The sequence below is a fragment of the Panthera pardus genome, unplaced genomic scaffold (genome assembly GCF_024362965.1).
Source record: "Panthera pardus isolate Hobbes unplaced genomic scaffold, ASM2436296v1 HiC_scaffold_20, whole genome shotgun sequence".
NCBI classification, from domain to species: Eukaryota; Metazoa; Chordata; class Mammalia; order Carnivora; family Felidae; genus Panthera; species Panthera pardus.
The window spans coordinates 93,257,910-93,283,172 of NW_026526766.1; the positions used below are offsets into that span (position 1 = coordinate 93,257,910).

The window sequence follows — 25,263 nt, forward strand, 5'->3', positions numbered from 1 at the left end:
TCTTGTCTGGAAAAGCAAAGGACTGTCCATTGGTGCTTTGAAGTGACAAAAATACACCAGTGCCGGTTGTGGGCACCTTGTAACATTCTGAAAAATCACAGATATCTGCCAAACACCACAGCCTGAGACCAAACATCCAAGCATGGAAGACGATCACCCACAATCCCACAGAGAGAGAGAGAGAGAGAGAGAGAGAGAGAGAGAGAGAGAGAGAGAAAGAAGAACCATTGGCTCAGTTGTGATCACGTGACGTTCGGCGTTCTGTACTACCTGTATTGCAAGACATGGCTCGTTTATCAAGTTAAAATTTATTAGAGATGTTTGCTCATCTTGTGGAACACTCGCAGAACAAGTTACAATCCAAGGTTTTACTGTATTTTCTATTTTAACTTTTTTGTACTTGCTAAATATTCTACCATGAACACACTCCACTTTATATTCACAAAGAAAAGAAAACCACAAATGGTATCTTAAAAGTTAAAATAAACTATAAAGGAATCTTAGCTGCAGAAAGGAGACGGGGCCACCGTTCACTCCTCCATGAGCCCCCCGACAGGCCGCAGGGTTGGTGGCCATTTCCCACTGGACACCAGGTCCTCTCCCCACGGCCCTCGCTCTGCTGGACGGCTTTAAGCCCTCATCACCGGTTATCTGCTGCTGGCAAACAGACCGCCCCAAACTCAGTGGCTCAGAACAGAAAAAACATCCTGCCCTGGTCGCCAGGGGTCAGGCACTTGAGGCAGCCTGGCCCAGTGGCCCTGTGTGAGGGTCTCTGGCGGTCACAGCTGGAACAAGGCAGGGGCTGCGCTGTCTTGAGGCCCAGCTGGGGCCGGGGGCTCACGCAGGCTGGGAGCACACACCCGTGCGTGGCAGGAAGCTGCCAGCCCGGTGCCCGTGTGGCGGGAACTTTGCAGCCCGCTGCGTCCCTGCTGCTCACCACCTGCTCCAATTTTCTGTTTCTTCTCAGGTGTGTTTGCATAAGGCATCGATTTCTTGAGGTTTTCCCATTTACGACCGTGGTGCCAGTGTGGACGCAGAACATCTGCGCTTCTCATTAAGCCTGAGTGTTGTCTCACTTCACTGGTTTCCCTCTATCTCGTCAGGAGTTTATTTCATCGTTTGTTTTTCAAGAACTGGTGTTTGGTCTTACTGATTTTATTGTTTTAATTGAGACACTGACTTTTTTTTTTTTTTTTTTATTTACTTTATTTTTAAGTAATCTCTACACCCAACACATGGCTCCAACTCACGACCCCGAGATGCAGCGTCGCACGCTCGGGCCAGCCGGGCGCCCCGTCTTACCAATTTTATACTTTCTGATTTAATTAATTAATTAGTTAATTAATTAAGCTTTTCTCTTAATTAACTCCCTCTTCTTCCTTTTGGTTTCTTCCCTTTGCTTTTTACTTTTTTGGGCATGATTTCCTTCCTTTTGACTAAATACAGGCTACTTGGATTTGCCTTTTCCTCCGAACGGCTCACAGATATTCTGCTTCCTCCCGACCTCCAGAGCTGCTGTGCTGGCCTGGCTCCGTCCTCTGCAAACGGCCGTCACCGCCCTCTGGGACCTCCTCCGACCGGCCCCTCATCCTTGGATTTCGATTCAGCCCTGCATGTCTCAAGGTGTCACCCACTAGCTCGCTCACCTACTTCCTGCACCATAAGCTCTTTCCTTTCTCACAGGCTGTTCTACCAGAGTCACGGGGCGTAACGTGACGGTGTCGGTCGGCCCGAGGGCTCTGAGCCTTGCCCCTTTCTCGCTTCCCCCGCAGACAGCGGGCCATGCCTTGTGGTGGCCATGGCACAGGGTCCCCCACCGCTGCGAGAGGGTCTCATGTGTGGCCTGGCCCAGACACCCACCGTGAAGGGCCGCGTGCAGAAACTGGCTCAGAGACCGGTGGCGGCTCGTTCTGCGTTTGAAACCACAAGGCGAGGAACCGGCGCTGGCTTCGGCCTGAGAGTAGAGGGGCGCGTGAGGGCGCGTCGGTGCTGCCGGCCCAGGACTCCCATCGCCCAGAGGATGAGGGTCTGCCCAGCATGGAGTCCTGCAGGAGTGCTGACACGTTCCCTGTTCTACAGTCTCAACCGTGCACCTTAAAGGAGAGGAGTCTTGAGGCGCTTCCTGCGGGCACGGCTTCCCTGTCACACAGGCGGTCTCAGCCACCAAGAAGAGCACCCCGCAGCGGCCTGAGCTCTTCCTCGTCCCTCTGGTTTTCCTTCAATGTTTCCTGGGTGGTGGAGGGCGAGGTCCTCGGCGGAACTGGTGGCTTTGAGAGACGTGGTGCCCTGCGGCGGGTGCCTCCTCGCTGACCCCAGGAAGGGCCGGGTCTCAGGAAGCTGATCTCTAACACCATGCATTTCAATCACACCAAGACTATTTTTATTTCCTGAAGGAAAAATCTTATTTTTCTTTCATTTTGTCTTGGAAAGTGCCCAGTTTTTAAAGGAAAAAAAACAAACAAACCCGACTTCTTCGTATTGGGCTAAAACCAATTCCTGCCCGTTTCTTGGACATTCGTGCTCCAGAATTAACCACAGAGAAGCACTGCCCTCCTCTGCAAATAAGTTCCAGCACCATGCCGACCTCTATCTGAGTCATGCTCTTACCTGAGGAAATGGTTCCCTTTTCTGGACTCTTCTACTGAGGCAGGAACTGTGTGATCCACACAACCTTAGCGGGTCTGCCCGTAAAGCTGACAGGGAGGCAGCTGGTGGCGGCAGGAGCCTGGGCGGCCTCCCCTCCGATGCCACAGCCACTGCACGTCTGGGGAGGGTGCCAGGGCCCCCTGCAGAGGCCAGCTTCAGACCGGTCCTCAGGCCGCGGCCGCTCCAAACGCTGAAGCACCTACTTGGAACAGATTTTAGCAGATGTAAGTTTTCGAAACAACATGTCAGCAGCTGAATTTCAGAGCTGGAAGAATCTTAGGCTCAGTAATCACTCCAACTTTCAGGGCATCTGTAAAACAGAAAAACCTGTGATTGAATCCTTCTTTAAAAATGGTTTTAAATTAAGAATTTATTTTGAGATACACACGCAGTTCTGAGAGAAAGAGACATCTCATACACCCTTTATCCAGTTCTCAAGACGTTACCACAGTCAAAATCATAATGAGGGACTGACACCGACTCAGTCAAGATATAGAACGTTCCACCCCACAGGACCCCCCAGGGTTGCCCCTTTATAGCCGCCATTAATCTGTTAGCGGCCCCAAGCAACCACTAACCTCTCCGCTTAGATCATTTGTCACCTCTAGAAACGTATACAAATGGGATCAAAGTATGCGATCTCTGCCCACTCAGCATGCCCCTGAGCCTCCTTCCCCAAGCTGTGTGTGCCCACCGCCCATCCCTCGTCCACGTGTGGGTGCGAGTCTGCCTAACCGTTCGCCCACTGGAGGACAGCTAGGTTGTTTCCAGTTTGGGGCTTCATGAACAGAGCTGCGGTGAATGTTAGGGTATGGTGACAGGCACAGGGATGGGACTTTTTTCATCTTTTTATTATGGAAATAGAGAAGTCTAGAAAAGAGCCATGCGGCAGGTGCCCAAAGGCAATTCAAACAGTGGGACCACTGGGGAGCGAGGGCACAGAAAGGCCAGGCCAGAGCCCAGGGGAGGCAGGAGGGGCAGCCGGGGGGCTTGGGGGACCCGGAGGGGGTCATGTCCCTGAGGCCAGGGGGAGGATGAGCCATGCCCAGGGAGGAGGTTACTAGTGACCCTGACAGGTCTGCAGGAAGGCCACCCAGAGGCGGTGTGGGAGCAGCACGGTGGGAAAGGGAACCAGTGCTGCCGCCCACCTCCAGGCCAGCAGGACGGGGAGCCTCAGCCCCCACTGGGGAGGAAGCAGGTCCTCGGGGGCACAGGTGCCCTTCCAAGCACATCACAGGCGATGTCTGTGAGTCGTCACAGCGCTCTGCCAGGCCAGGACTCAGCGCTCCCATTCCTCAGGTAAGGAAGTCTATAGGGTCAGAGAGCTGGACCAGGATCACCCAGGGAGGAGACTCAGCCATAACGGAGCAGAGTAGGACCCAGGGTGTTCTCTTATGTGCATGAAAGGACAGAGCCTGTCTACGGGAGCATTTCTGGGGTTGGGTGTTGTGATGGCTCATTTTGTGTCACCCTGGCAAAGCCGTGGTGTCCACATGTTTGGTCAAACACAGTCACAGGTTGCTGTGAAAGCATTTTTTATATGAAATTAACATGTACAACAGTAGACTTGTCCTAAAGCAGATGACCCTCCCTAACGTGGGTGGGCCTCATCCAGTCAGGGGAAGGCCTTAAGAGAACAGAGTGAACTCTGCCCCCAGACTCAAGTTGAACCCTGAGCTCTTCCCTGGCTCTCCCGCAGATTTTGGATTTTCCAGCCCCCACAGCTGCTCAAAGTCAATCCATCTCTCTGTACACCTGTTGGTTGTTTCTCTAACACAGGTGTGAAGGATGTGACAGCAGGTAAGACCTGTATGGGAGTGTCGGTAGGGACGTGTGCCCCCGAGAGGCTGGGGCCCCTGCAGGGAGAGGCTCCTGGCCCCGGAGGGCCTCCACTTTCTAGTGAATGAGGTTGTGCAGGGCACAGGGCAGGGGCTCCGCCTGCCACAGGGGTGGGTTGGGCTGAGTTAGTCCTGCCCTCTGAGCCTCCATCTGGGGCAGGGACAGGGAGCACAGGACCGACGGGCCCCAGAAGAGCCACTGGCACGTCACCACGACCTGGTTTTCCACGAGTGAGACTCGGGGCCTCCCCCCGAGTTTCCCCCCGAAGTTGAGCGAGGGTGAGCGCGGGCCGCCGCCGTGGGAGACCCCAGACCACCGTGGCCCGCCCCCCGCCCCAGGACCGGCCCCCGCGGCTCTCCCCTCCCAGCGGAGCCGGAACGACGACGCCTTCGCTCCTCGCAGACTCGGTCCGCGGGCTGGCGGGGACAGGGGCCGCAGTGGAGGACCCACCCCCACCACCTTCAGGGCCGGCCAGGCCGCCGGCTCGGCCACAGCCCCGCTCGGCCCTGCCTGGCTCCCCGCGCCCCTGCAGACCCCTAGACCGCCCCACCTCGGCCCGCGCCCGGGCGGTCTCTCACCTGAGCCCGCGGGGTCCGCCCGGAACCCTGGCCCGGCCGCGGCGGTAGCGGCAGGCCCGGACGGCTTTCCCCGGCGCACCGAGACCCACACTGCCGGAGGCGCCGCGGGCTGCGGAGAGCGAACTCGGGGAGCTCCGGACGGAAGTCCGGAGGGGCGCGGCATAAGCGGGAGGCGGGGCCGGATGCAGAGGGGCGGTCCCTACGGGGGCGGGGCCGTGGGGAGGGGCGGGGCCGCTCTGCCGCGAGAGGGCGCTCTGGGCAGCAGGAGGCGTGGCGCACCCGCGGCTCGTGGACTCCGCGCGCTCCCAGCGCCGCGTCCCGCCCGGATACCCTGCCGGCCTCGGAGTGGGGGCCCCACTTCCCCACGCTAGTCTCCCGACCCTGAAGGCCCTGCCTCGCGGCCCTCGGCCCGCAGTCGTCCCGCCGGACCCCTCGCGGGACCCCCACCGCCGCCGCCGGCCGCGCCCGCCGCGCTCCCGCCCGGAAGCGCGGACTTCCGCCGCACGGTCCCGCGGGTGTCCACGCCGCCATGCCCTCTCTCGGGGACCTGCTGCGGGAATGGGACCGGGGCGCGCAGGCGGTAGCGCGCGGGGACTGGGACTGTGCCCTGCGCCTCTTCTCGGGCGACCCGGAGCCGTCCGCCAGGATGTGCTTCAACGTGGGCTGCGTGCACCTGTTGGCCGGGGACCCGGAGGCCGCGCTGCGGGTGAGCCGGGGGCCTGACAGCCGGGCGCCCCCAGGGTTGGTCGCGGAGACCCCACCTCTTGGGGAGGCTGTTCTCTGGCCCTGGGGAACCTTACTTACCTTGCTCCGGGTCAAGGAGCGGTGCGATAAAGACCCAGCTACAGGGATGAGCCCGGGGTCCCCCCCCACCCCCCGCCCTTCTTCCTGATAGTCACCTGGGGATGTCCCCCCAGGGTTCCGCCTCAATGAACACCTGAAGCAGGTGGGAACTGTGTGATCGGGGGATCCCACCAGAACCGAGTCTGGGCCATGATGGAGGCGCTGGGCTCCCTCACCACCTCCACTAGGTGATGACCACGTGCCACACTCCCCAGTCAAGGAGAAAGGCCGGGGCTCTTGCTAGTGGTTCAGGTGCTCACGGTCTAACATATCCGGAAGTAGGCTCGAGGCTGGATCTTGCTTGGAGGGGACTTACCTGCTTCCCGAGGTGTAGAGCTTAGAGCAGGGGACTTCATCAGATGCCTGTGGCAATGGCAAGGAGATGAGGTCTGTCTCGTCTGATCTGAGTACTTCTGTTTCCCAATCTGTCCCCCAAAACAGAACCAAGACTCAAAAGTGCACACGGGCACACACACATACCTGCCTCTGCGGAGGGGGCAGCACCGAGCCACTCGCCGCCTTTTAAATGCTTTGTGTTCTTTAAAGTGATTCATGTTCCGCAAAAATCCAGCAGCACTCTGCTCATTGTTCTGGTCCCCAAATCTCCCCAGTAAAAAGAAACAGGATCCTACAGCTGTGGAGACCATCAGTGACAGTTACCTGGAAAATGACACAAATGAAAAGAGAATTAGGTATTGTAGGAGAGTGCCCATGTCAATATCTTGCAAAAATTCACCACGGGAGTTGGGGGGGGGGGGCGGGTAGAACTGGGCAAATCTTACAAGGGATCTCCTCTGTCATTCCTTGCATCTGCATACAAATCTACAATTCTCAGGAACAATTTCAGTTTTAAAATGTTACCTAAAAACGGGAACACAATCGCTGACAGCAGGTAGTTCAACAGCGAATGGTAGATGTGAGGGCAATCCAGTTATCACTTACTTATAAACTGATTTAGCCAGACAGAGGGGCCAGAGGTGGTGAGCAGAAGAATATGGTATTAAATCCTCTACCCAATAGGAGAGGGAGGACTGTGGAAAGACAATAAAATTAAGTAATTAAAGCATGAGCACATTAATTGGAAACGTGGAGATTTTTGAAAGCAGACGGAATTGCTGCGATGAATACAAGTGTCTCTGGGGAGCAGGGCGGGTGAGGAAGGTGTAGAGAGGACTGTGGTCTGTCGATAGGAACCTATGCGAGCCTGATTTGGTTGCTGTTCCTGGCAGGGTGGCAAACAAATGGACTTCTCTGGCACTGAGCGCCCCCCGCATCAGGGCCTCCGTGCATCCCTTCAACCTTGGGTCAAACCCAGGGCTGCACAAGCCCCCCATTTGGCCAGATTGTAAGAGCATGAAGCCCCTCCGACGGATTGCCTGTGTCTAACTGAGAGCCACTGTCCTTGTTAGGAACAGACAACATCATTTCTGAGTGAGGTGTAGGGAAGAGCTGTGCTTTACACACACACTAAAACTTTTGTTCTTTCTGATTCTAATAGATAAGGAGTGTGTCCTTTCATGAGAACTATCAGAAATAGGGTTGTCATGGACTCTGGGTCTGGAGTTCTTGTCCAGCAAGAAAGCAGACCCAGGATTCAAAGCGGGAGACGACTAATGTCCGGGAGAGGACAAGAGCCCCGAGTAAGGGTTCTTGCTCCATTTTTATTAGGATCAGAAGGCTTACCAACATGGCGATGGACGTGCACAAAGGGACAATGAAACTGCGAACATTAACTCGTGGACGTGAGGGAAAGGGGGTCTTGAAGACATTCGGGGTTAGGGGTTTGGGTTAACACAAAACAAAATCCTGGCTCCTAGCGAAAGGTTGTTTACAGCAGACTTGACTTGTTTACTACCGAAACTGGCCTAGGGGACCAGAAAGACTGAGCAGGCTACCTCTGGGTCAACAAGGCACCTTTCTTTTGCTAATTAGCTCTGCCCTGGGCAACTTCACCCGCAGCGTCTATAGCCCTATTTACCTGTTTACCTAATTTGGTCCTTCCTTCCTGTGAAAGCAGCTTTCTGCTATTAAACTAAGTTGGGGGGCTTTTCCGCCCTGGATACCTAATGTTGTTCACCTCACCTTGGATGTTTTCATCCTGAGAGTCCCTCTTCCTGTGCCTTTGTCCTATACTGGGACCTTTGTCGCCCTTTGCCTAATCTCCTTTACCCAAACTTGGGTGCGAACATCCTGTGGCTTTCTAGTTTTTCACGCCTTGTTAACCCATCCTGCAGGCTCAGGGAATTCTGAAGTTTATTTCCCACATAGGATTTAAGTTTTTTTTTTATTTTTATTTTTTTAACGTTTATTTATTTTTGAGACAGAGAGAGACAGAGCATGAACGGGGGAGGGTCAGAGAGAGGGAGACACAGAATCGGAAACAGGCTCCAGGCTCTGAGCTCTCAGCACAGAGCCCCACGCGGGGCTCGAACTCACGGACTGCGAGATCATGACCTGAGCTGAAGTCGGCCGCTTAACCGACTGAGCCACCCAGGCGCCCCTTAAGTTTTTTTTTAATGTTTATTTTTGAGACAGAGAAAGACAGAGCATGGACGGGGGAGGGTCAGAGAGAGGGAGACACAGAATCCGAAGCAGGCTCCGGGCTCTGAGCTGTCAGCACAGAGCCCGACACGGGGCCTGAACTCACGAACCGTGAGATCATGACCTGAGCCGAAGTCGGACGCTTGACCGACTGAGGCACCCAGGCGCCACTCCCCACATAGGATTTTAAAAAGACAAAAATCTTGCATAACTGCATCCCCCAGAGGTAACCATCATTAATGTGCCACAGTGTTTCCTTTTTTTGTACCCCCTTGTCATTACGGTAAACAGACTGGACTGTGACTGTGTTCTCTGCACCTCGGGAGCTCAGGCTGGTTTAGGTCGTGCCACTGAGGGAAACTGAATGGTGATGCCCTGCATGCAGGCTGTTGTGGGGCCCCGTGAAATTCCTTGGCCCCCCGTCACTGGTCATCTGTCTGGGCTGTATCTGTGACACAGGGGTGATGGAATTGCAGACCTTGGTGATCTGTGGGCGTTTCTGTCCTCAGGCATTTGACCAAGCAGTGACCAAGGACACTTGCATGGCTGTGGGCTTCTTCCAGCGAGGAGTGGCCAGCTTCCAGCTGGAGAGGTGAGCACAGAGGTGTCTCGTTTCTTCTCTGAGGGCCCTTTGTCTCTGCAAAGTCCATTCTTGTGCTCCCCGCCTCCTCTCTCCCCATGGGGCACCTTCTCTTGCCCACCCCCTCCTCCATAGCTTCAGGGAAGCCTGGAAGAGGACACTGTGGTCACGCTGGAGGGGCACGCAGGGAACAGCCACACGGTGAGCCCTGTCTCTGTGCTGAGGTTCACAGGGCGCTTTCACGGGCACTTCTTCCTTTGTTCCTCGCCACATCTTTGCTGCAGCAGGGATGGCGGGATTACACCCATTCTGCAGATGAGGAAACTTCGAACAGGGCTGCAGGAATGGTGTGTCCCAGGGCAGGGAGGGGGTTCGGGTCCTCAATGCTCACCTGGGCTCTTTGCACTGTGGTCCTTCCCAGAGGAGGAAACCTTCTGCAGGACAGGCCTGGCTTCCCCCTACCCCACCTAGCCCCGGGACAAGCCTCACGGCAGGCAGGCCCCATGCCAGGGCAGGCAGGCTCTGGGGACAACCTCCTCCTCTCATGGGTCCAGGAGCCTCCTTGGAGGAGATGGGGATTCTAGTGGAGGCCAAGGAGTGTCCAGCCGGTCTCTGCGGCAGGAGGCCCACAGGGTTGGGGGTCCTATGAAGCAGGAGGGAAATGTGGAAGAGGGTCTGGGGTACAGACAGAGGCTCTAGGCAGCAGAGTGAGTGAGGTCCCCAGGAATCAGGACTGGATCCGAGCTGGCATCACCTCACACCCCGGATGTGGTGCCCCCATGCCCCTCACAGCCAGTCTGTCCATGACCCGTGTGTTGGGACTCGAGGGCCCACCATGTGCTGAGGCCTGGGTGACCACCACTGCCCCCTAGCAGGTGTCCCTGGAGCTGGGGTGGTGGGGAGGCTGGGGCAGGGCTTGGCCCCTTTCCCTGCAGCCACTGAGGTCCCCCTCGCTGCTGGCTCCCCCACTGCCCACAGGTTCCAGGAGGCCCTGTGTGACTTCCGTCTGGCCCTGGCACAGCTGAGGGACAACACCGCCATCGACTATACACAGCTGGGCCTGCGGTTCAAGCTGCATGCCTGGGAGGTGAGCTTGCACCGGGAAGTGTGGCCTGCTGGGGCTCTGGGGGTGCTGTCTGCGGGTGGCCCGGGTGGTCCTTCAGGCCCCGTCCTCTGGGTTCCATCCTCTTCTCACTGTCACAGGTGGGGCCGTGTTGACCGAGGCTCCCTCTGGCCACTCTTTCATCCTGAGGAAGCCGGAGGGTAGAAGAAGTTAGAGGCCACCAGGAGTGCTTTGCCCAGGAGAAGGGCAGGGGAGGGGCAGAGAGCAGACAGGTGAAAGGCAGGTGGGGTCAGGAAGCAGCACAGCTTGGCTCTCTGTGGCTGACACCAAGGGAGGGGAGTGGAGAGGACACCGTAGTGCTCCCGGAAACTGGCTGCCTTGCAGCCTTCTCCCAACAAGCGGTGTTGCAAGAAACAAGTCGTGGGAAAGCCCCTCCAGGTGGGGTCCCCTGGCCCAGGGCACTGAACAGTGCAGGGCGGTGGGGGGGCGCGGGGAGGAATGGCCTGGCAGTGACCCCCACCTGGCCTTGTAACAGGAGTCTCCAGAGGGCGGCCAGCTGGCTCTGGGGGTGTGGTGTCACCTGGCAGGCCACGGGGACAGAGGGCCGCGCGGAGGGAGTGTGTTGATTTCTCTTGACGTTGGGCCAAGTTGGGTGGCACTTGCTGCCTCGGTGGCAGCAGCAGGGGCTCAGTGGGGAGGTCGGGTCCCAGGAGCACCAGGCGACTTTGCTTCTGCCCTCGGTACGTCCGGCCGCGGCAGCCTTAACCCAACCCAAACTGTCTGTTAAACGTCTTGTGACACGGGGGTGGGGACGGGGACAGGACAGAGAAATGGGTTCCTTGGACGGCACCCCAGACTCATGCACTGACAGGACAGCACACAGACGAAGGGGCCGCAAAAGGGGTTTGGCCAGATGCAGAATGGGGGTGAGGCAGGCAGAGAGGATGCTTCCCGCTTCCAGAAATCCGCCCCTGATTTTTGGAGCAGAGAAGCGCCAGAGCGATGAACCGCTCCGGATGGGGGGGTCTGGAGAGTGAGGCCTGCCCGGCAGAGCCCCGCACCGGCGCCGCCACGGACCGGCTGCCTCGCCCTGAGCCAGGCTCCTGGGCCAGAAGAGCCCTCGCTGTTGTGGCTCGGGCCGGGGGTGGGGTTGTGGGAGGGGCTGGGGTGGGGCGGGGTCAGCGGAGGGGCTGGGAGTGGGTCCGGGGGAGGGGGTGGGGGACGGGCTGGGGGACGGGCAGGGGGCCGGGGGTGGAGCCAGGGGAGGGGCGGGGGTGGGGCCGGGGGTGGGGCCAGGGGAGGGGCTGGGGTGGGGCCGGGAGAGGCGCCGGAGGGGAACTGGAGGTGAGGCCAGGAGAGGGGCTGGGGGTGGCACTGGGAGCCAAGGCCTGAACGGGAGGGGGTGGGGGGGAAGGGCGGGGAGGTCCGGAATCCGGGCCAGAAGGTCTGATCTAGGAGTGAGACCTGGGAGGGGACCATGAGACTGGAGCTGGAGCTACATAGTGGCACTGAGGGCGAGGCCAGGAGAAATGTCGGGGGTGGGACTGGGGGCACGCCCCGGGGTAGAATCTGGGGCAAAGGCGGGGCAAGGCGGGGGGGGCGGGGGGGGGGGGGTTGAGACCCAAAGGCGAAGGGGACTAAGGGAGGGAGTGGGCTGTCCCCTGGCTCCCAGGTGCTCTTCAACTTGGGGGCCGCACAGTGCCGCCTGGGTCTCTGGGCTGAGGCCACCCGCAGCCTAGAGGAAGCCCTCTCCAAGGGGTCAGAAGGGGCCCGAGACCACCTGTGCACTGCCCTGGACCAAGTGCAGGTGAGGGGGGAGGGCAGGGAGGAAAGCAGGTCGTCCCCACCCCTTGGGGTTGTTGGTCCCATAGCCCACTGTGCAGGGCTCATATCTATACAGGCCCCCCAAGACTTTCTAGAGGGAGGCAGCCCGTGTGCCCAGGTGCGGGGGCTGGGGAAGGACTTCCCGTAGTCTGTGACAAGTGGGTGGAGGGGCCCCCTGAGACCACCGCCCTGGTCAGATGCTCAGGTCTGCGTTGGCCGGACCCCCTCCAGAGACAGGTGCACCTGCAGCCTCGGCAGGGCCCCAGGGGTGAGGTCTTCCGGCCCCACAGGTGGCACCTGGAGCTCCTGGAACCCGTGGATTTCCTGGGCAAGGCCAAGGTAAGGGGGCAGCGTCTCGCTTCCCAGCCCCGGTGCTCAGGAGCCAGCAGCAGCCAGCAAGCTGGGGAGGGACCGGCCGCCCCCAAGCTGCAGACATACGGGAGCTTCCTAGGTCAGAAGCAGTGTCTCCAGGTGGAGTTTACAGATCCCGGGCTCTTGGAACCAGGACACAGAGGCCACCAGAAGTTGGCTGCAGAGGAGGGAGCTCATGCCTTTTGACGGGGATCCCCGAGGCTCCCCCCCGCCTGCCTCCACTTCAGCCATGCTTTTCTGGCCTCAGAATCTCCTTGGCTCTGTCTGCCTGCATCTCTGCCCCGGACAGTGAGATCTCAGGGAGGCCCGAGGTAGGCTGGCCCGGGCCACTTCATGCCTACCCCTTGGCCAGGGCCGGGCAGCACCACCAGAATCACAGAACACTGGGGAACACAGGGAAATGACTCCTGTGCGCACAAAGGAAAATTCACATTGACTTCAAGCTGGTGGCCCTTGGGTTAGCCCCGGCACCCCCGAGGTCACCAAGGGCCAGCGTGCTGCATGTGACCGTGTTAAAAGTGCTGGCGAGGTCACCTGCCACAGACACCTCATGTTCGCAAACATCTGCTGGTGGGGGCCAGGCGGTTCTGAGCTGCGTTGATCAGTTTAGAGTCCACTTATCACAGTATAAGACCTCTAAGAAACAAAAATATTTCAAAAATTGTACTCAAAATAAGTTGAAACTCTCAGCACAGATGTCTTCCTTTATCAGACGTATTCTTCCTACCTTCCCAGCCCCCATGGTGGCGGTCTGGCAGCTTGGGTCAGGCCCCTGCCCAGCAGATGGGAGACTCAGGGGGGTGCAGTGGGTGGCAAGGGCTGGGAGCCAACGTCACAGAGCCCCCTGGGGGTTGGGGCTGGTGCCTGCTGACCCGGCTGTCCCCCTGCTGTCCCCCTGCTGTCCCTTACCAGGTGGTATCCTCTGCCTTCCCTGCCGACCGGCAGGAGGACATCCAGCCTCAGCAGCCCCAGGTGGGTGGTGGCCTGCCAGCCAGCCCGGCTTTCTCTGTCAGTTTGCAGGCCTGAGCCCTTCGCACCTTTTTACTGTTACGGGAGGAAAATGCTCTGGACCGTCCCCAGTGTTCCTCTGATCTGGAATCGGGACTAGCAGGCCTATTCTGTGCGAGAGTCTATAAAAATCACGCAGTCTTGCTTGGGGGGGTGGGGAAGAGCATTGCTAGGCCTCCCCACCCCGAACTCACCCACCGGGGTCTGCATCCTGAGAGAGGATGGCATTCTGTGCCCACAGGTTCAGGGTGCAAATGGCAGAGCCAGGCCTGGAGCCGCCCCACGGTAGGAAGGAGCGTCCCTCCTGTTGGGGCAGAGGCCCTGGTGTGAGGCCTGAGGCCGGAGCCCCCATGCAGACCTGGCCAGGGGCCAGGACTGTCACACCCCCTTCCCAGAGTGGATGTGGCCGGAGCCCCTGGTGCCAGGGGAGGGGTGTCCCCCTCTCATAGAGCCGTCACTCTGGCCCTGGCGGGCACCAGAGGGGAGTTGAGACTGCGGTCATGATGACTCCAAGCAGCGCAAAAGCTCAGAGCCAAGGTGCCCAGGGAGGGTGCTGGCGGGACTGCAGCCTGGCGTGATTACGCTTCCGGCATTGCCAGACTGGAGCCTCACAGATGGGGCTGTCCCCACTCAGGAGAGGGGCTGGTGCTCAAGGTTGCGCGACGTAGAGCCAGCCCCACGCCCTGGGGCCCTGCTCGGACCTAGCCCTCATCTCCACACTCCAGGCCCTCCTCAGGCCGTCCGGGAGGAAGTCCTGAGGTCAGGGGTCCCCCCCTACCCCTAGGGCTGCAGTCACCGGGGCCTGGAAAACCCGCACCGCCCGTGGTCCCAGGAGGCCCCCCGAGACAGAGACACAGGTCGGCCCCGGGCAGGCAGGGCAGGCTGACCACCATGCGCCCGTCCTCTCCGATGAACAGGTGGGTGACCCCGAGATGGGGAACAGCAGCCACAGCCGGGCGCTCTGCGGGTCTGGGGCGGGTGACCTCGTGCCCTGCTGGGGGACAGAGCCTTGGCTTTCTCTGTCGGGTCAGAGACAGGGCCGGAGCCAGACACCGGGGTCGGGGGGGCCTGCTGATGGCCGTCCTCACCCGGCCGTAGGCCTTGGGGGGCCTGGCCTGCAGCCTGTGCATCTGGGTCTTGGGTCTCGTGCCATCCAGCCGTGGCCCTTGGCACCCCAGCCCTCCTTCCTGGACACCGGCTTCTCCCAGGCAGGTGCAGCCAGGAGGGGCGTGGCTGACCCCCTCCCACACCAGCACCAGGAGAGGGGCCTCCACGCACAGAGCAGGCGGTTGAACTGAACAGGCATTTTATCAAAGGACTTCATGAGGGAATATGCGGTCACTTCCCTTTCTTTTCCCTGGTGCTCAGCTAACTCAAGTTGAACGGACCTGTGCCCTTAGCGGTTATGCTCTGTCACAGCTGTGCTTTATTAACTTCCTGCATGCGGTTAAAGCTGCATTTACTAAGTTCATGGTACTTAGGGGTTTTAGGCCCTCGACCCTCCTGGCACAATAGCGAATAGCTTCTGAAGTGCGTTAACCAGCTGGTAAATACGCTGAAGTCCAAATGCTTCCTTTACCAATGAACTTCCAGACCCTCACCTGAAGTCAGAGTCAGGATGGCCTGGACCCCGGGGCCTCTCTGGGGTGCCCTGCTGCCCCTGCAGCACATCCAGCATAGGGTGAGGTCCAGCTGGTCCCTGGCCTGGGTCCTCAGGCTCCGCCTGGGACCACCCGGGATGACAGCTTCATCCGCACTGACGTGAGGCAGCCTGTCTGTGGTCGCTAGGACCGTGGGGACCCGGTGCCTGCCCCGAACACACCCCAGCACGGGTTGCATTTCTGGCTTGCTGGTGGTCAGCTGGTTCACAGGCCGTACGCCTCACCGCTGGGCCTGTGCTGGGCCTGCTTCCACAAGCCGGGGACACTGCCCCACCCGCAGGGCCCCCATCCCTGGCCCCTGCTCCAAGCCTGTGGCTTTCCCTGCAGAGGCCCAGTGTGGAACAAGCTGGCAAACAGGTTCCTCCAGGTAAGGGCTCCTGAGCTGCAGGCGGTGGGCAGGGATACTGGGGGAAGGGGGCAGGCATCTGGGGGTGTGGGGAGCAGCCTCTTTGTGCCCTAAGGAGGAGATTGGCTACCTGTGCTTCCCAGTGGGCGAGTGGTCCAGGCAGGTCCTCTGCTCCAAAATATTCCACCTGAGAACCTGCTCTGTTAACCTCCACAGGGCTGCGGGTGGCAGGGGAGCCAGACCCCGGCCCTTCTGAAGACCCCTCTCATGCTGGGGTAAGAGCCTTGGTGTCACCCCCACTCTTCTGGTATTTGGGGCCCTGAGGCTAGGCCCCATCCCTTCAAATGGCCCTGGGGACCCCAGCTGATGAGCAACTTACAGGCCTGTAGCCCCAGCCCCCTGCCACCGTCTTTGTCCCCACCCTCAGCCCCAGCTCGAAGGCCACCCCAGTTGGGCCTTGTGCATGGAGATTTGGGGCTTTACAGGCTGACCACTGCCTTTCTGCCTTGTCCCAGGGAGTGGCCGTGGGGGACCCTGAGTCCTTGGTGACCCTCATAGTGCAGTGTGCCTTCACACTGGCCCTGAAGGTCCCAAGAGGAGCTGACCTGTCCAGCCTGCGGACCCTGCTGAGCCAGGCCCTCCCCCACCAGGCCCAGCAGGGGCAGCTCAGGTGAGCCAGTCAGAGGTGGGACCTGAGGTCTCTGAGCCTGGCCCAGGGCAGAAGCCCCAGGGCAGGGGTTGGAAGAGGGGCTGGTACATCTGTGCCCTGGCAGAGAACCCCCCCCACCCCCACCCCCCGCTCACTTGGAGGGGTTTCTCTGCAGTTACCAAGACCCCAGCAACGAGGGGCGCTGGGTCCCCCTTGCTAGGGAGGAGGTGCTACAGAGGGCCTGGCGGGACAAGGCGGCCAGCCCTGGGGTCCTGCGGCTCCAGTGCCGGGTGAGCCCCAGGAGAGCCCGGTGTGGGTCCCGGTGTGGGTCCCGGTGCGTGCGGGGCGGGGGAGGCCCTGGGGCCCTTCTGCAGCCGGCCCACCCTGGAGCCCTCCCCTGCCACAGGGAGCTGGCGGCCGGCCTGTCCTCTACCGGGTGGTGGCCCGGCACAGCTACTCTGCCCAGGGGCCTGAGGACCTGGACTTACAGCCAGGGGACATCGTGGACGTCCTGTGTGAAGGTCAGTGGGGCGCTGGGGCCAAAGGGGTTTCTGTGAGCAGATACTATCTGATGTGCCCTAAGGAACACTGACATCCCCTCGCGTGCAGTGGACCCGGCCTGGTTGGAGGGCCACTGTGATGGCCGCATCGGCATTTTCCCCAAGTGCTTCGTGGTCCCAGCTGGACAGTACATGTGAGGAGCCCAACACCCCCACCTGGAGTCCCACATACCCCAAGCCCAGTGAGGAAATCGGCCCTAGGAAGTCCCGTGGCAAGAACAGTTTTAATAAAGGAATCTTCCCCCCACTGAGGTGTGGTCTGTGTTCTTGGCTTGTCCACTGTGAGGGCCCGATGGAGGCTTTGAGGATGGGGGATGGGGCTGCTCCCAGAGAAGCCTAGGAGCCTGGATACCTCCCCTCAGGCTGAGTGATACCCCCGTTCGGGCCGGGCCCCTCCGCCAACCTCCTGAAGCCCTGCCAGCCTCTCCCAGGGAGCCGACCCCTTCTTCAGCAGTCACTCCCACGTCCGGGCTTGACCGGGCCCCACGTCCCGCTAACACTGAAGGTCACAGAGCCTTGGAATGCTGCAGGGGCCCCTGTGGCCTGGCATTTATCACCTGCCGCCCTGGGGAGGCCACAATATCTCCTGCATCCACGGGGGCCATCTGACCGTGGGGCCAGAGCCCACGGGACAAGGGGACCCGGCAGGGGTCAGGAGATCAGGGAGGCTCTGACCAGCTCAGACCGTGGGAGCTGAGCCCGTGCCTTCCACCATCAGGCGGCCGCCCAGCTTAGCCCTGGGGCCAGAGGAGCTGGCCTGCCACAGCCCCCAGAGTAACCGTGAGAGTCAGCACGGCAAAGACGACCCCGGCCGCCCAGATGCCATAGCTCTGTGCCCGCCACTGGGCAGGCACCTCGGCCGGGATCATCCTGGTCAGGTTCAGCATGTAGCCCAGCGTCCAGCCCATCTCCGTGCCACCAGCCTGTGGGACACATGGGCTGCTCAGTGCCGTGGGTGGCTGCCCTGGAGCCCCTGACCCACCCTCGTCCTGGGCCAGGTGGTCACCTGCTTGCGGAACTCGATGCCAGGCCAAGTCTCCTCACTGAACCCGTAGCCCTCAAGCAGCAGCGTGAGAATATACAGCCCCGAGGTACAGTAGTCACGAAGCCAGCGGTCCTGCCCGGGCGAGCTGGCCTCCACCTGGGGGCCCGGGAGGTGAGGAGCCAGTTGGTGTCCCCGCTCCCAGCCTTCCAGGGACAGGGTCCCACCAAGTCCCGGCCTGCTGAGGTCTGTGCCTGCGACAGCTGCAGCTCGGAGACCCAGGGCGGCCCTGGGATCCACCCACCTGCTTCCAGGGCCTCTGGCAGAACTCCCAGATGGTGGCGTTGACGGTGGCCAGTGGCTGCTTGGAGGTGAGATTCAGGAAGTGGAAGGTGTAGTAGAAGTTGGAGAAGGCCTGGGGGCGGAGGGGGGTGATGAGCTGTGTGTCTTCCCTGGGCACTGGGTGATGCCCGGTGGGCCCGGGTCAGAGGAGCCCTGGACAAACCAGGCAAAGTCCCCACCTGCCCCCATGCGGGGCCCCAGAGTTCCCAAGAGCCCGCCTGTGCAGGGCTCATCCTGGGCCCACCTGGGGTCAGACCCCTGGGACCGGGGCCGTGGAAGGAGGCTGAGACCCTGGGGAGGACGGGGTAGGGAGCTCACATAGAACTGGCCCCGCACAGGGGGCTGGTAGACCCCATTGAAGGCACAGTGTCCTCGGCCCTGGCAGCTGGAGAAGTTGAAGAGGCCCCGGATGGCTGAGATACAAGCCCCGGGGTTCCCTGTCCCTTCCACAGTGAGGTTCCCGGCCAGCTCTGGAGGGGCTGCTGTGTGCACACAGGGGGACTCGTAGAGGGCGGCCGGGGACAGCGTGGCCCAGTAGCCGCTGTGGTAGCATGGGTGGCGGACCAGGGGGCCGGAGCTGCTCTGCGGGAGGGCAGGGAGGTGGCCTTGAGCCCAGCCCAGGGCCACAGGCCGCCCCAGCTCGCCTCCCCCTCCTCTGTGGCCCAGCCGACCTGCACCAGCTGTGCCAGAAGCCTGCTCAGCATCTGGTCCCGCCCGAAACAGAGGTAGCTGTGGGTGTAGACACTGTGCTCAGATCCGTAGAGGCGGAAGGTGGTCTGGGTGCTCTTGTCCAGTATGGGGCCTCCAGGCACAAAGGTGATCTGGGTGGAGGCTCCACCCATGTCCAGGGCGCCCACCAGTGTCCCCTCCAGAGGCTGGATCCATTCTCCAGAGAAGGAGTACTGAGCACAGACAAGGGGCACTGAGTCCTGGGACCAGCCGCATTGACCCACCGCCCCTGGTCATCCAACCCCCACCCTCGGGCAGCACACAGCACCTTGACCAGCATGCCCAGGACGTAGTTAATGGTGATCCAACCTAAAGCACCCTCGTCCTGCCCGGCCAGAAGCTCAGCACCCCAGAAGTCCAGGGGGGACTTGCCCAGGACCTGGGTGACCGCCTCGAAGATGTCTCTTGCCTGAGAGCTATTCTTCTGGCTGGACAGAAAAGACCAGCAGCCCGAGCTGGCAGGAGACCCACACCCACTCCACTCCGCCCGCTTGCCCAAGGCATTGACACCACGGCTCTCGGAGCTGTTCCTCACGGATGTGCCACAGGCCCCAAGTCAGCCCGGCTCACCTGAGTAGCCTCATGCCAGCCGTGGCCCCCAGGAACATGGGCGTCTTCCGCTGCTGTGCCTCTGGGATCAGCGCCAGCGCTTCCTCCAGGCAGCCCTGCAGGCTCTCACCGGCTTGTGCAGGATTGGAGGCGTAGGAGGAGATTCCAGGCCCTGAAACACAGCACCCCAGGCCGAGGTTCCAGGCCTGAAGGCTGGGCTGGGCCGGAAGGGCCTGTGGGGAGTTGAACAGTGTCTCCGCCCCCCACCGCCCCCAAAAGGTATGCCCATGTCCTAACCACTGAGATCTTTGAGTGGGATTTTATTTGGAAAAGGGATCTTTGCAGATGTAATTAAGTTAAGGGTTTTAAGATGGGATCATTCTGGATTCCCTGGGTGGGCCCTAAATCCGATGACCCGTATCCTCTAATTTAAAAAAAAAATTTTAACGTTTTATTTTTTGAGAGAGAGAGAGACAGAGCAGAGGCAGGGGAGGGACAGAGAGAGGGAGACACCGAATCAGGCTCCAGGCTCTGAGCTGTCAGCACAGAGCCCGACGCAGGGCTTGAACTCACGAACCGGGAGATCGTGGCCTGAGCTGAAGTCGGACGCTTACCCGACTGAGCCACCCAGGCAACCCCTGATGACCCATTTCCTTCTAAGGGAGAGGAGAGGGAAGGTCAAGGCACATGAGGAGGAAGGCCACGTGAGGTTGGGGGGAGAGGTTGGAACGATGTGGCCACAGCCCAGGAGCCTCCAGAAGCTGGAAGAGGCAGGAAGGACCGGGCAGGCCCTGTACCACTTCTTTGCAGGCACATGTAGGTTCTGGTCCAGTTCCACACTGACCATCTGTGCCACTTGGGTAATTCACTCAACCTCTCTGAGCCACTTTTCCTGTAGGTTCATCTGCTGATTTGCTAAAGGATGTAAATGTGGCTCAGCTGGCTCCAGCCTGTACCGCCTCCCAACCCTCCGCCTCGCCGGGAATCCCTCCCAGACAGCAGCCGACAGCCGTGCGCACCCGCCCGCTGTCCCCAGAGCTGCCCACTGACCTTTCGCCTGGCAGACCAGGGCCTGGCTGACCACGCCCGTGTCGTTCTCCTTGTCTGCCGGCCACCGGTACACAAAGAGGGACGTATGGGAGGACCCCGCGTCAAACACAATCCCAAACTGAGAGTGACAACAAGGTCAGGAGGGCGTGGGGCCAGCGCCCAGCCCAGCCCAACCTCCCCACTGCTCGGGGTCTGGGGGCCTACCTTGGTGTCTGTGGGCAGGAGGACATCAGTGGCCTCCACCAGGATGAGAATGAGCGTGGTGAGGCCTGAGGCCACTGCCGCCCCGAGCAGTGCCGTGAGAACCCGTGGCTTCCAGGTCAGCCCCATCAGGGCAGGGCAGGGCAGGGCTGGGCTGGCACCTGCGGGTGTGGGCAGCAGTGGGCACCGGACGCCCCTTGCCGCAGACACTGCTGCCCTGGAGAGCCACCCTGTCCTCCCTGGGGCTCAGCATGTCTGAGCTCAGTCAGTGGGCAGAGCGGAAGACCACACCACAGGAGCCGGGCCTGCCCAGGAGTGCTGTGGAGCCAGGGTCCAGCCTGGGACACACAGTGCTGATGGGGTCCAGAAGAGCCCCTTTCTTTCTTCTTCTTTTCAGACAGAGAGAGAGAGAGTGAGAGAGGGGGGCAGAGAGAGAGAAAGAGGGGGGCAGAGAGAGAGAGAGAGACAGAGCGAGAGCGAGGGGGGCAGAGAGAGAGCGAGGGGGGCAGAGAGGGGGGGCAGAGAGCGAGGGGGGCAGAGAGAGAGAGAGAGAGAGAGAGAGAGAGAGAGAGAGAATCCCAAACAGGCTCCATGCTCAGTGTGGAGCCCAACTTGGGGCTCGAGATCCTACGGCCCTGGGATCATGACCTGAGCTAAAATCAAGAGTCAGACGCTTGATCAACTGAGCCCCCCAGGTGCCCTCACTCTCCCCACCCTCCTGGGAGGAGCCCCAGTTCTGAAGGTCAGCTCCAGACTGACCTTGGGGGACCCAGGACCCTGCCCCCCCCCCTCCTCTCTGCAGCCCTCTCCCCAGGCCTCCCCCAGGGTAGGATCTTCACTCTGGGAGCCCTGAGGTCAGCCCTGAACCAGGTGAGGCCAGGGGACCAGCTAGACATATAACTGCTCCCAAGCAGCCTCCCTTGTGCCCTAATGAGTGAGGTCGGTAGGGCCCCGAGGAGCACATTTTCTTGAAAGGAACTTGAGATCAGGGAGTTCCGAACAAAGACGTTGGTTTCTATTCGAAAACCAACCGCTGCCTTCTCTCATCTGATCTGGAAGCTCTGCAGTTGGCTCCACACCCCGCCCCGGGCAGCTGGCCGAGGCTGAGGCTGGAGTGCAGTTTGCACAGGGCCGAGGTGCCCAGCTCAGTGGCCTTGGCCCCTGCAGGACCCTCCCCGGGCCCCAAGCGTCCCCAAGCCGGGCCATACACACAGGACTGCCGGGAGCCTCGCCCCCGCTGGTGCCTCCGTCCAAAGGAGACAGCTGTCTGGGGCCTCCCAGGCCCAGAGATTCCTGTGATTTTGTATCACACTGTGTCTCACAAAAGCGTAAACATCCCTCATGTGCTTATTTCAAATGCAGTGACAGGCAGGGGTGATGATGCCATTGTCTTGGGGCTCCAGCCACCCCCCCCCCCCCCCGCGGCGTGGGACAGGCTGTGTGGATTAGGGACCCATTTGAAGGTGGGAAGATGGGGGTTCGGGGTTGGTGAGGCCCAGAGGGAACCCAGCCTGTGTCCCCACACCAGAACCTGGGTCACAGGCCACATCACACAAACAGGTGACAGGCAGGACCCAGGGACACTGGGACCCCACCTCATATCTCACCTCCAAGGGATACAGCAATCTGAGACTCCTCAGCTTGAGTCCCCAATGAGTGGGCAAAGAGGATGGGCAGACTCCCCCACAGTCAGAACACCCTCCCTCAGGACTGGTTGCCCCCCACAACCGGAACAGCCCTCCTCAGACCGGGACAGCTCTCCCCAGACCAGAATGGCACCCCCTAGACTAGGATAGCCCCCCCAGACCCAGACAGCACCCCCAGCCCAGTACAGCCCCCTCACCTGGACTGTTGGAGAGCTGGCTGCCGCAAGGAGGAAGCCGGCTGCTGTCCCTCAGGCACCTGCTGGGTGCGGTCCCGCCTCTCCCTTTCCCTCAGCTAGTCGCCGCCCACCTCTGCTTGGACCTCACCAGGCAGGTGACAGAGCTGCGAACTCTGGCCACTGGGGGCTGGTGCCACCCACCCCCAGATCACAGACTGGCCAACAGAGGCTCCGTGGGGTTGAACTCAGCCCCTGCTGGGGGTTAATCCCCCACTACTTAGGGTCGCACTCCACACACCAATTCCCCCCCCACATCACCCAGGGTTATACCCTCACCTGCTGCCTAGAGTTCTCCTGCCCCACCTGCCGCATTTGGTGACCACCCAGGTGGGCCCCCACCCCTCCCTGGAGGTGCTCAGACTTTGCCCTCTAACCTCACCTTCCCCCAGTGGGAGGCCCAGTGCCTCCGCTCAGGCTAAGGGCAGGTCAGTCAGGTGACCCAGGGCTTGACCAGAGCAAAGGCCAGAGGCCCGGCTAGCTTGTGGTCCAGGGAGGAGGGAAATTCAGCTTCTTAGCAATGTTTTTGGTGATTTCAAGCATACAATAACATTACCCCACTTTTGTGCACACGTGTGGGCTCACGGGAGCACCGCCACAGTCGGACTCACCAGGCACCCCTCCTCTGCCCCTCCGGGGTCACGCCCTGGCCCCAGCCCAGCCCAGCCCCACCAACTGGCTCCTGTCACAGTTCTGTCTCCTGGCCACAGGGATAGGTGTGAGGCCTGAGGCCCAGCAGCCACCATGGGCTCTGAGGTCCCTGCTCTGTGCCTGAGTCAGTCTGCATAGACAGGCTGCAGTTTGCGTGGCCTGCCCCCGTGGAAGGCATGAGGCATCCGGGGAGTTTCCACTCTGGTGAAGAGCTGCCACGGATCCCGGTGCCTGAGTCTCACCCAGGAGACCGCTGCTGAGCCTGTGGCTGAGTCACGCCTCACTTAGTTCCAAATTGCCTGTTTCCAGAGCCAGGTCCAGGTTCTTTGCACCCCGCCTTCCCGCCAGCATTTGGAGCCAATGTTTTATTGTAGCCAATCTGATGCATGCACCCTGGCTGTGATGCTGAACACCTTTCCACGCACGGATTTGCACACATATATCCTCTCTGATGGTGTCATGTCTTTTGCCCATTTTGAAACGGAATTGTTTGATCTCTTCCTGTTAAGTTTAAAGAGTTCTTTATATATTCTCCATCTACCCCTCTGTCTTTGTCACGGATGCGGTTTGCAAGTTTTTTTCTCCCCGTCTGTGGGTGGGTCGTCTTTTCGTTTTCTTAATAGTGTATTTCACAGAGCAACATTTTGAATTCCTGATGCAATCCAGTTTATCGGTGTGTTCTCCGGGGGTGGCACCTTGCACGTCATTACTGGGGACTTCTCATCTACCAGATCTTCAAGATTTCTTTTTCCTAAAGGCCTTATAGTTTCATGATGGGTGTTTAGAGCCCCGGTCCACTTAAACTTTGTGTAAGATGTGCCGCTTAGGCTGAGGACCACGGCCTTCCTGTGGACAACTGATCACTCCAGACACATCTGGGGAAAGGACCATCCTTTCTGTATGAACCCTTGTTCACCTTTGTACGAATAGCTACGCTTGTTTCTGGGGCTGTCCTGTGTCCCCATGCCCCCACTCCTGTGCTGGCCGCTACAGTCCGCAGGGGGTCTCAGTGCCATGTGTGAGGAGCCCCCCCTCCCATTTTCTTCTTCTTTTTAACTATCGCTGTAGCTCCTCTGTGTTTCTGACATCTTTACAAGTTTGAGTCTTTCAACCCACGAGCACAATTTCTCTTCTATTTATTTAGAATTTACATCTTTTAAAATTTTTCTTTTGTCTGAATTTTCCAGTTTTCAGAACAATGATCTAGTACCTATGGGCTTTTTATTTATTTATTTATTTATTTATTTATTTATTTATGTTTATTTATTTTTGAGAGAGACAGAGACAGAATGCGAGTGGGTTAGGGGCAGAGAGAGAGGGAGACACGGAATCTGAAGCAGGTTCCAGACTCCGAGCTGTCAGCACAGAGCCTGATGTGGGGCTCGAACCCACGAACTGTGAGATCATGACCTGAGCTGAAGTTGGACGCTCAAGCAACTGAGCCATCCCGGCGCCCCAGTATCTGTGGGCTTTTTAAATTCCATTTCTTTAAACAAAACCAAGCCAAACACTTTACCCATGTCTCCTGCTCTCTACCCCCATCTCTTGCAACCACTATTCTGTTCTCTGTATCCATGAGTTTGGCTTTGTGGTGCTGGGTGGGTCCCATATGTAAGGGGTCACATGGTTTTTGTCACACTCCATCTACCTCGTTTCACTGAGCAGAATCCCCCCGACATCCATCCATGTTGTTCCAAATGCAAGATTTCATTCTTTTTAAAAATTTTTAAAGTTTATTTATTTATTTTGACAGAGAGAGACAGAGAGAGAGAGAGAGAGAGAGAACAAGTGGGGGAGGGGCAGAGAGAGAAGGAGAGACAGAATCCCAAGCAGGCTTCACCCGTCAGCATAGAGCCCCATCCAGGGCTCGAACTCACAAACTACAAGATCATGACCTAAGACCAAGAGTCGACGCTTAATTGACTGCGCCACGAGGTGCCCCAAGATTTCATTCTTTTTGATGGCTGAGTGATATTCCATTATATACAACTCGCATACATCCCATATTTTCTATATCCATTCATCCACTGATGGACACTTAGGTTTTGTCTAAGTAACTTGGCTATTATAAATATTGTTTCAAGGGGTGCCTGCATGGCTCAGTCGGTTAAGAGTCTGACTTTGGCTCAGGTCACGACCTCACAGTGCGTGAGCTCGAGTGCCATGTTGACTCTGTGCTGACAGCTCAGAGCCTGGAGCCTGCTTCGGGTTCTGGGTCTCCCTCTCTCTCTGCCTGACATAGACTCTAAGTCTAAAGTTCTTTCTTGTCCAGCAAGAGAGCGGACACAGGATTAAAAGTGAGAGATGGCTAATGTCTGGGAGAAGACAAGAGCCCCAAGTAAGGGTCCTTGCTCCGTTTTTATTAGGATC

At 59.3% G+C, this 25,263-nt stretch overlaps 3 protein-coding genes across 12 annotated transcripts in view; 1 reads left to right on the plus strand and 2 right to left on the minus strand.

The window, feature by feature from the left end:
- Nucleotides 1-6,337, minus strand: part of EXD3 (exonuclease 3'-5' domain containing 3) — an 80,764-nt gene extending 74,427 nt beyond the window's left edge. The window contains exons 1-2 of one of the 3 annotated variants that reach the window (XM_053908604.1): nucleotides 6,223-6,337; nucleotides 2,608-2,845 (exon numbers count right to left, since the gene is read on the minus strand). The gene's annotated coding sequence lies outside the window, so the exon portion shown is untranslated. Of the gene's footprint in view, nucleotides 1-2,607; nucleotides 2,957-5,063; nucleotides 5,176-6,222 lie in introns of those variants that run through there. The other 2 variants (XM_053908603.1, XM_053908602.1) reach the window with 2 other exon arrangements.
- On the plus strand, nucleotides 5,297-16,757 carry NOXA1 (NADPH oxidase activator 1). 2 transcript variants are annotated; one of them, XM_053908610.1, is made up of 14 exons: nucleotides 5,297-5,769; nucleotides 8,957-9,039; nucleotides 10,006-10,114; nucleotides 11,763-11,897; nucleotides 12,146-12,253; nucleotides 13,199-13,258; nucleotides 13,536-13,579; nucleotides 14,079-14,211; nucleotides 15,283-15,322; nucleotides 15,518-15,576; nucleotides 15,817-15,971; nucleotides 16,126-16,240; nucleotides 16,357-16,471; nucleotides 16,560-16,757. In XM_053908610.1, exons 1-14 carry the CDS (start codon nucleotides 5,593-5,595, stop codon nucleotides 16,646-16,648), a joined length of 1,422 nt encoding a protein of 473 aa, XP_053764585.1. In that variant the 5' UTR covers nucleotides 5,297-5,592; the 3' UTR covers nucleotides 16,649-16,757. The 2 variants fall into 2 exon arrangements, with proteins under 2 accessions (XP_053764585.1, XP_053764586.1); XM_053908611.1 differs by lacking the exon at nucleotides 13,199-13,258.
- Nucleotides 10,095-22,602, minus strand: ENTPD8 (ectonucleoside triphosphate diphosphohydrolase 8). 7 transcript variants are annotated; one of them, XM_053908608.1, is made up of 10 exons: nucleotides 22,207-22,515; nucleotides 20,367-20,749; nucleotides 20,163-20,280; nucleotides 19,134-19,284; nucleotides 18,832-18,991; nucleotides 18,506-18,736; nucleotides 18,153-18,416; nucleotides 17,797-17,907; nucleotides 17,517-17,651; nucleotides 10,095-10,274 (listed from the first exon to the last, which is right to left on the minus strand). In XM_053908608.1, exons 2-10 carry the CDS (start codon nucleotides 20,490-20,492, stop codon nucleotides 10,095-10,097), a joined length of 1,476 nt encoding a protein of 491 aa, XP_053764583.1. In that variant the 5' UTR covers nucleotides 20,493-20,749; nucleotides 22,207-22,515. The 7 variants fall into 7 exon arrangements, 6 of the variants coding, with proteins under 6 accessions (XP_053764583.1, XP_019293936.1, XP_019293935.1 ...); XM_019438391.2 differs by lacking the exons at nucleotides 10,095-10,274; nucleotides 22,207-22,515 and adding exons at nucleotides 16,716-17,433; nucleotides 22,522-22,602 and having other exon boundaries at nucleotides 20,367-20,524; XM_019438390.2 differs by lacking the exon at nucleotides 10,095-10,274 and adding an exon at nucleotides 16,716-17,433 and having other exon boundaries at nucleotides 20,367-20,524.
- Between the last annotated feature and the right edge of the window lie 2,661 nt (nucleotides 22,603-25,263).